The 9,692-nt window shown below is 52.5% G+C and overlaps 1 protein-coding gene across 6 annotated transcripts; it reads right to left on the reverse strand.

Moving 5' to 3' along the window:
* Window positions 1-276: 276 nt before the first annotated feature.
* Window positions 277-6,223, reverse strand: CIRBP (cold inducible RNA binding protein). Of its 6 annotated transcripts, none has more exons than XR_012635244.1 (8): window positions 6,124-6,223; window positions 5,269-5,377; window positions 5,071-5,177; window positions 4,547-4,685; window positions 4,372-4,456; window positions 4,177-4,241; window positions 1,715-1,819; window positions 277-1,558 (listed from the first exon to the last, which is right to left on the reverse strand). XR_012635244.1 is itself a non-coding variant. In XM_074927940.1 (7 exons), exons 2-7 carry the CDS (start codon window positions 5,369-5,371, stop codon window positions 3,736-3,738), a joined length of 516 nt encoding a protein of 171 aa, XP_074784041.1. In that variant the 5' UTR covers window positions 5,372-5,377; window positions 6,124-6,223; the 3' UTR covers window positions 3,006-3,735. The 6 variants fall into 6 exon arrangements, 4 of the variants coding, with proteins under 4 accessions (XP_074784041.1, XP_074784039.1, XP_074784038.1 ...); XR_012635243.1 differs by having other exon boundaries at window positions 4,177-4,244; XM_074927940.1 differs by lacking the exons at window positions 277-1,558; window positions 1,715-1,819 and adding an exon at window positions 3,006-3,752.
* Between the last annotated feature and the right edge of the window lie 3,469 nt (window positions 6,224-9,692).

Consider the following 9,692-nt stretch of genomic DNA (forward strand, 5'->3'; position numbering starts at 1 on the left):
GATACCAGAGCGCAAACGTCCTGCAAAGAAACCTGAATTCCCTTGCTCTGGGCCTTACCTGCCCTCCTGCAGAGAGAAAGCCCAGCTTTAGAGTCCAGCACCACTGCTCACCAGCACAGGCCCCGCAGGCCAGGTACTGGAGCCACAAGGCATTTGGATGCAAAGGCAGGGCAACCGGAATTAATTCAACAACACAAGCCAAGTAGTTTAACTCCTGCACAGAAAAGTCTCTGCGGAATACAGGAGACGTTGCAAATAAAAGGCAACATCTGCTAATTAGGGAATATGGCACCAAGCCTTTTATTAGCCGTTCTGTTCCAGAGTCAAAGGAATCAATACAGAACTGCAGAATCTGCAACTGGCAGCTTACTCGCCGTTCCTCATGGGCTGACTTCCCACTCACACCCGCAGTAGGATTTGTTCGGACTGCGCAGCCCCTCCTCAGTCCCAGGCAAGCGTTTCACCAGTCTCAGAGAGCGCAGAGCTAACAGCTGCAGCGCTCAGCTCGCCCCGCGCCCCGCCGGCGCCTTCCCGGCACTCGGCCGCCGGGTGGGAGCAGCCGGGACCCCGCAGGCGCCGCCTGGACGCTCCCACCACCCGCCTGCGGCCTCCAGGCGAGCGCCCGAGAGCGCCCTGGGCTGGGGTACTGCTCCGACACTCGCCCCCTGCCACTCCTCCTCTCCAAGCACCCAACAGCTTTCACCCGGTGAAGCTGCTCTACTCGAAAATTCCAGGACATAAAACAATAATTTCGGAGTTAAGTTGCTAAAATCCAAGCTGGGAAGCTTGCTTTTGTTACAAATAACCACTGAGGCGGGGAACCCGGGGCAGGTTTATCCTGAGCCAAGTCCTTAAGCACAGCGAAGCTGTCAGCTGCAGGACAGGCGACTCGGTCCCACCCGGAAACTGCAGCGTGTAAAACTCCACAGATGTGCAGCCACTTCTGCGAGCAGCAGGAACACCACAAAAACAGTTTTAATTAATGTGCAGGCAAGGAGATCATCATCTGAGGTCAAAAAAAAGCTTTAGCATTCAAGCGCAGGTTAGACTTTTTGTTACCATTTCAACTGCTTCTGCTCTGCACAAACACTGACACCTCATTTACGCAACTGCTCATCTGACACTGCCCTTCAGATGTGGCTGCCCCACTGCAGAAGTTTCGCCGATGCACCAACTATTATAATCGGCCGCTTAACTCAAGGTCACAACGACAATTTAATTTTTCCCTCAAAACTCTCCCTTAAAGACAACAGGTCACCCTCTGCCCACCTCCTCAACCACAACAGCGCTGGGTTATTTTGCACTTTTAACTGGGCTGTACAGCAGGTAACTAGATTTCTATTGTATTCCCTGACCACAATCTCATATATTTCCCCACAAAAGTACTACAGAGATTTTTTTTTTCCACATTTCAGTATTTTATTCTAGCTTAATTTGACTTATTTCCTCATTCAATTGATCTGTAATAAAAATCAGCAACAACACTGCTCAAAGCTCTTTGTCTCCACCACCCCAGGCAATGGCTGTCCTTCTCGGTCTTCTCTGATGCATTCCATTGCTGAAAAAGAATTAAGACAGTGGGTTTTAAGGCAGAGAAAGGAAATTCCCACCCAGAAAACTACTGTTGCTTTACCACAGAGAGTAACGGTAACAGCACCAGACCTTTCGGCCGAGGAAAAGCTCCGGGGCGCGAGGCAGAGCCAAGAGCCGTTACCTGGTTGGCAAACTGGTGCCCGGGTCCCGCTTCCTCGGAACGAACACTCTCCTTCCTCAGAATCCCCGCTCAGCTCCCGCATGGCGCGTCCCTCCTCTCTTCAGCCTGCCAAAGCAAAGGTGCATTAATAAAAATATCAAGCGGAGACTTTACATCGCCACCCGCCTCCCCCAACACAAGTCACATCGTATACGAGGGTTTCACAAGCCATTCGCTGAACCCATCACATCACAGAAGCACAGTCTGGGAAAACTGTTCCGGGGCTGGCTGATGCCTTTGATATGCCAGCCAGAGTATCATTTGATCCCTAAGCAGAGAGTTAACCACTTTGACATGGCTGCTTAGGAAGTGTGGGCTATGGGAAAAAGTTAATGGCAACAAGTAGGATGGCAAAGAAAGCTACAATTAAAGTGAGCAACTTAATGAAGTCTAGGAAGATTCTCAATAGATGAACACATATCAAGTCAGGGAATTCGTTTCCCATCTTGCTTCCATACCTACTAGCAAGACATGACTGCATGCCCAACTCTGATCTGTGGAACTGAAGTTGTGCCACAAGCCAAAGGTTGCATACGGCATGGGTTAAAATTTTTCCATCAGTTGACCAAAATTGTCAAAAGGAATATTTCACAGGTACATTAGACTTTCAAATGAGCTCTCAACAAGAGGAAGGATGCGGACATGAGCAAAAGGAGTTACCTCGAATTACAGGACTATTTCCACATATGAACTAGCCAAGAGAGCAGCTTTCGTCTCAGAGGTTTCTGTTGGAGGCACAACACTTCTTTTCTCCAAGGACACTGCAGTTTCCATATGCTAGCAAAGAATTCTTAGAACTTGTAAGGCAATGACAAAGCTAGCTAATTACGGCAATTTACCTACCATTGAACACTCCTGTCAAGCTAGTAACTAGTCCAGTTACTAAAGGACTGATTCTTCACTACAGCTTTTCAGTGCAGGCTATTTCAGCATTTAAAGGAAACATCCATTATCCTACCTAACACCAGCATTCCCTCGACTTCTGACTTAGGCTTTGCGTGCTAGAACATCCTAAGGTATATGCTTTCAGTCCTCTGCCTCTACTCAAGTCTGACTATTCTTATGTGAAAGTATGTTGACGAATTCACATGTCAAGACCGATTAAGATTAAACTCCAGCAACTGGTCAATACATCTGGCTCGCTCTTAGGCTATCGCTAGTCTTCTCCTCTCCTCTGGCATCCTCTTACTTAGACTGTTCTTCACCTTCAAGGGTTGTGTTGTGCAATGAAATGTAAATGTCAGGAGCAGAGTTCATTTCAGACGGTCTTTTAATAGGCTTCGTAAAGCCAAAGAAAACTGTATACAAGAATCCTTTACCACTTCAAATACAATATCAATGGAATATGCATATTTCTTCCAGTAAAAAAGGACAATATAAATAAACATTTTCAAGAACCTCTTTTATGGTAAGTTTGCAAGTCTATTTCTGGGTAATTTACATCATTACAACAGTAAAAATACCGTTATGCAGGTTGAACATACAAGCAAGTTTCTCTTTAGATATATCAAGGTGGTTTGCCTTCCAATTTGTACCCAGGCTGCATTCCTACCTTGCTACACTAAAGGAATGTTACAAAAGACGAAGGTAATGCACTTAAAAAAAGTCCACAGCTTGTTCAGCTTCCAGTGAACATTGAATTAAAGGTCCTTTCTATCTCAAAAGAAACTGAATTGGGGCCCCAACTTCACCAACTTTAAAAAAAAAAAAAACACCTTGGCTCATCATGAAGGATAAAATAAAATCTGAAGTGCTTTCAAAAAAGATTAAAAACACTTGAAAGCAAAGCTTTCTTAAAGAAAAGTCTAATCAGACCATCTCATATCAGAAGCTGTCAGGCTGTGTTTGACAAGATTAGAACTGATAATACTACAAAAGTGAAAATACAAGTAGATGTACTACACAATAACGATTTCAGCGAAGCTCCAAAAATCTTTATAAATACAGCCATTGGAAGGACGATCTTGAGTCAGGAAGGATTTTTACTCGTTGTGTGTAGCTGAGGACAAGAAGCAGGCACAATTGTAAAGGCACTGAAGCATAGACAAGTTCCAGCATTTTACTCCCTTGCATTATTTCAGAAGCTAGTGCTAGTTCGCTACACCGTAAGAGAACTCCCCCACCCTTGATTAAAGTTTGTTAGGGCATCCGAGTTTTGTCTTAGTCTCAAGCTCGAGGAACGTATTTTAAAAACTTGCTTTGCCTTAGATCCAAGCAACTCCTACACATGCATTACAAATTAGAAATTTAAATGGCACAACCACGTCCAAAGCCTGGCAGATTGGTTCTTAGGGGCAAGAACAGAAATAGTGGTACAGTCCAACTGAGCCTTACAGTATTTCCAGACTCGAGTACAGGGTCAGAAGGTTTAGAGAGTTCCTACAGCATACGTACTCATCACTCCCATTTGAACCAAGACTTACCGTAACTGTCATAGCTGTCTCTGTAGGATCCTCCTGAAGACCTGTCGCCATAGCCACCTTGACTCCTGCTGTTAAAAACATTCACGTGCTTTATATTTGCTCTACTGCTTCTGGAGCCTATTGACGTTCGTGTCAAACAGGCAGCGGACTCTGAGAGCTTTTCCGACAACCCACTAGCGGTCGTGACGACTTTACCTGCTATTATAGTAGTCTCTGGAGCCATTATATCCCCCACTTCTGGAATCAAATCTGCTTCCGCCATAGCCTCTGTCTCCACCTCCTTGAACAGACACCACATCAGGGGGTTTTTAAGCATTCTGACAACTGCCGTTAGGGGTCCAGGCACTGCAACTCCTGCGTGCACACTCACCTCTGGAGAAGCCACGGCCCCGACCTCTGCCGCCACGGAAAAAGCCTCTGCCCCCAGAAGACCCCCCTCTGTAGCCACGAGATCTGTTCTCTGATGATTTTCCAGCCTGATCAACTCTGATCTGACGTCCATCTACAGACTAACAAACAGAACAAGATCAGCCAAGTTGGTATTTAAACATTTGAACAGCAAAGCACCTACACAGTGAGTTACACACCTTCACTGTCAGCTAAGCAGCACCAGAATGTACTAGTTCTTACAAAGGTTTCATCTCACACCAGAACTAAGCCAACTACATGAGTAAACTGATGCTCAGACAGTATATACAAGTATTCCCTTAAAGCATCACTGTTTTTCAGACATGTAAGTTAAGTCACAGAACTTCAGGAATTTATGCTCGTCATTATTTTTATCATTTCACTGTTTTAAGATATCAAGATTTATCTGTTTTTCTACACAAATATCTTTTGCGCTTCTCTTATTATGTGCTAGGAAATAAAGAAGCTGCTCCAAAGCCTCCTTACCTTTCCATTCATGGCCATCATCGCATCCTTAGCGTCATCTATGTTTTCAAAAGTAACAAAGCCAAAACCTCTGGATCTCTGAGTCTCTCTGTCTTTCACCACAACAACTATAAAGAGGAGGAAGGAAAAAAAAGCATCAGCATCCGTGCGTGCTACTGAATCTGTGGAAGTCATCACAGCTTGACACTGCGATCTTACCTTCAGAAATTTGTCCATATTTAGAGAAGACTTGTTCCAATGACTGCTCATTGGTGTCAAAACTCAGTCCACCGACAAAGAGTTTTCCCTCATCCGATGCCATTCTGACCTGCAAAGTCAATATATCCGAAGTCACGGTCTGAAAATATTGCCACAACGTCCGAAGCGTTAAATCGGTTGTAACATCGCCAGTAATCTCACACTCTTCCACGAGGCACAGGCTCAACCCGCGGGGAAGCAGCGCTTCACGCGGCCCGGAGTGCCCTACAGGCGGCTCCGGAGTAAGCGCCTTCCCCCGGGAAGGGGATCAAGGCCGCAGCCGCACGCCCGGCCCGGGCACAGACGGGGCCTTGGCAGCGGCGTCCCGGAGGCTCCAGCCCGGCCGCGCTCGCTCGCTCCCCCCGCGGGGGCCTCCCGCCACCGACGCTCCCCGGGCCGCGGCGCCGCTCCCGCCGCGGGCCCAGCGCGCATGCGCGCTCCGCAGCCCCGACCCCCGCGCGGGCGCGGGACCCCCGCCCCTCCCTCCCGGCCCGCCCCCTTGGCGCAGGCGCACTCCGACGCTCCACCTCCCGCCCGCCGCCATTTTGCACGGTCGAGGCTCGTCGCCATTTTGTTTCCGAGGGCGCGTTTCACCCCTCCCCTGGCCCCTTCCCCCCCCACGGCAGAGAGCCGGGACGGCCCCGCCGAGCTCCCCGCGGCCGCGGGGGCCGGCCGCGCCGCCGGACGGCCGCCGCCTTCCGGACTCCCCCAGGTAACCAAGCCCTCCGCTCCCGAGACGCATTTCCTTGAGCTCCGGCGCCCCGCAGGCCCCGGCGCAGCCCGGCCGCAGCCCGCCCCCCGCGGCCGGCGCCTCACCGGTGCCCTGGAGGTGCGGGGTCCACGCAGCACTTCAAAGCCTCGGCGCGATGTACGCTGCGGCTGGCGGGGCGGCGGCTTATAAACGCCGGCGCTCTGCCCCGCCCATCTCATGAATATGCAGATGAACCCCGACTGCAAGGCGGGGCGAGCGACGTCACCAAAGCGCTGCCGCCGCCGCACCACCCGATTGGGCTGGGCGTCGTTAATATTCATGAGCCCCGGCGGGGGGCGGGGGGAGGAGGGAGCGAACACAAAACCGCCGCGTTCCCGCCCCGCCCCCTCCTCGCGCGGAGGGGGCGGGGCGCGGCGGGCGGCGCGGATTGGCCGGGAGCGCGGCGGCGGTTGGCGGGGAGAGCCCCTGTGAGCGGGCAGGAAGTGGAGGCAGCTGATTGGCTGCGGGGCGCTCCCGCCCCGCCCTCCCCGGCCGCCGTCACGCCGCGGGGGGCGTGGCCGCGCTGCCCCAGTTTCGCGCCCTTCTCGGCAATGCGGCGGCTGCTGCAGACAAAGGGGCTGCCCGGGGGGCGCCGCCGCCATCTTGGGCGCTGAGCGCTGCCGCCCGCGGCCGGGCCCCGCCGTGCCGCCCGCTCCGCCCGCCCCTCCGGGCCCTGCCGCCTCCTCGCTGTTCCTCAGAGGGAGGCGGCGAGCAGTGGCCTGTCCCCGGGGCAGCCCCGCACCCCGCAGAGGCCCTGCCTGTCTCCACGCCTCGCTAGGCCTCAGCGCTCGCTACCAGAGCCACGGCGGTGGGTCCCCTGGTCCCCCGGGCTGTGGTCCCGTCTTCGTCACCCCCAGGCGCGCACAGGTCCCGGCAGAGCCTCCCCGTGAAGCCGCCCTCCCCTCCCTGCCCCGCAGGGTTCGGCAGCAATTCCGCCTATGCCGTCTCCTCTGGCAGCGCGGGGTGAATAATCCCTCCAGCGAGGCAGCCGCCTCTTCTGAAGTGTTGTGCTGGTGCCTCCGCACCCCCACGCGTGCCTGGGAGAGCACCGCATGTAAAAAGCCGCCTTATCACTGCTTCCACGGCGTAAAAATGGTTTTGCTTAAAAAAAAAAAAACAAAAAAACAAGAAGGGGCTCCCATCAAAATGTTTGAAAGCCCACCCTGGGGCTTTTCTAAGGTAAGAATGTCTTTAGCATTTAAAACTTCCTCTTTGGAAGAGGAAACTCTGGCAAAGATAAAACACGTGTCTCTGCAAGGGACTACCTTGGTTTAAAATGCCCTAAAAATAAAGTGCTCAAGTTTTTCCAGGCAAAAACTGCAATCCTGTCTAGAAAATGTACAACAGTATTTTAAAAGGTCTGAGAGGAAGAGGCGCACAGGAGCAAAACAGCGGTGTGCAGACAAGAGCTGGCGAGGAAGTGTGGAAGAAAAGCGGGCGAGGACAAGTCTCTGGAGGTCACCTCATCTGTCCCCCTGCCTGGAGGCAGAACCCGGCCCCAGCAGCTCCGCCGCCGAGAAACTACTTGGTAATTTCCTTTGCAGTTTGCAGCAGGAGTGTGCGCACAGGCCTGCGCGCCCCCGGCCTCCCTCCCTCCCCTCCGTAATGCTCAGAGCGGGGCTGCACGGAGGAATAACGCTGGAGTTACTCAAATCAGGGCCGTTTCTTCGCAGATAATGCGATTGATTTCCTCACTGAGCGCTGAAATGGAGTAAAAAGAAACCACAGGGAAATGCAGAGAAGTCTTCTGCCAACTATTGTTCCGTAAAAGCGGCAAGTACCCGCAGAGTGAGGAAACCGGGCTTTTCCTCTCTGGTTTGTTATTATGCCTTTTGGGACCTGCAGGAAGAGGGTTGATTTGGACACAAGCGCGTATAGAAATTACGAAATAGAGGAATCTCAGTGTCACACTCTGCCCGGTCTCGGCTGCTGTACACACACAAGTTTGGTTCCTCCTCGGCGCGGCTCACGCTGGCTGCGGGTTCCCCGGTTGGTGCTGCGGCACCAGGGGCGGGACACTGCAGCCTCGTGCCTCCGGCTCCACCAAAGCCCTCGGAAGCACGTAGAAAAACCCCCCAATATCGATGAGGGACCAATCTGATATTATTTTCTTGCTGTGAAAAAATTTACAAACTTCCCAGTGCTGAGAGCGAATTAATAGCATTGAATAACGATAACACACGTTTTATAAATACATAGTTAAGCATATCTGATGTGGTTTGCAGGAAATGGAGAAGAAAAGGTTCAATGCTCAGAAAATCTTGGAGCAATAGTTAAAAACGGGATGAAACTGTGAAGAAGAGGATAAAGTAGCCCAATATTTTATGCAAATGAAAAAACTGTTTCCTGACTGGAGGAGGGTATTTCAATTTTAAACTCTGGGTTTGAATTATTGAATAAACCTGGATTATTTTTTAATTCTACCTAATTTTGCCTGGGGCTGCGTGCTCCATCAGTGCACTGGTTGTGGCCTGGAGGAGCCGTTAAGAGGCTGCAAATCAATTTTTGCCCTTCAAGAGGGAAGAGGAGAGCGCAGCCCTGAGCTGGCGTCCCCGGCAGTTTGATTAAATTAGAGACGCATTAACGTGAGCATTTCTGGTCCATGATGAGGGCAGACAAAGTGACCTTGATACACGGAGCCATTTTCCCAGCGACAGCAAGGACGGTCGCCCTGGGATGCTGGAGGGGAGGAGCAGCACCGCCGGCCTGTTCCCTGGACTGGCGGCACTGCAAACGTTAAGGGACAAACACCGGCTTTAGTTGGTTTTTTTAGCTCCTCGTGCAGAGCCAGCGCAGGTTGGGTGCTTTGAAAAACAGCACTGTTAACCTTCCTGTGCCGCTTCAGGGGGATTTTAGTCCCAGCAGGACGAAAGGACCGGTGTTGCTCCTCTGACAGTGAACGGCAATTGCAGCTCTCCCTGGATTTGTCCCCAAAAGTGGGATTTCGGTCTCGCTTGGGTGTGTGTTGCTGCCGTTCCCTTGACACCGACGGAGTCACCCTGCGAAGCACAGCGAGAGCCAAATCAAGATCTCCCGTGCTGCCTCGGCGCCCGCCCCAGTTCTGCAGCTCTCGGGAGGTTCCTCGCGCTCCAGATCTGCTCCCTCCTCCCTGCCCCATCCAGGGCACCCGCCGCAGCGTTATGTGGCCTCAGCCCGCGAGCGGGCAGCTCTTGCCTGACGCAGGCAGGGGTTGCTGCCCTGCCCGAGGCGCTCTGCCACGGACTCAGCCCCGGGGACAACTCGACACGTACTGCAGGGCTACGGCTGAAACCAGCGCCGGGGAGTAACCCGGCAGGTAACTCACCCCGCAGATTTCGCAGGTTGTTGCAGCACTCCATTAAGCAATGAAACACAGCGCGTGTGATTTATGGCACTAGAGCAAACCGTCCTGCAGCAGCGGCACCGACGCAGCCCCTGGCCGCAGAGTTGACTTCACGCCGGTCCTGTGCCGAGTTTTAGAGCCCAGCATCCCCCGCCCGCGCTGTTCCCAGTCACCTGGAGCTGTCTGTGAGCAGGGGCTGTGCCTGCGCTGACCTAATATGGGGAAAGCGCCGGCGCTTCGTCAGGGACCACAAATAACCGCCCGGAGCCGCGCGCCCCTCGGAGCGGAGCCCGTGTCTTTACACACGCGGGC

Source organism: Athene noctua, chromosome 27 (assembly GCF_965140245.1).
Source record: "Athene noctua chromosome 27, bAthNoc1.hap1.1, whole genome shotgun sequence".
Taxonomy (NCBI): domain Eukaryota; kingdom Metazoa; phylum Chordata; class Aves; order Strigiformes; family Strigidae; genus Athene; species Athene noctua.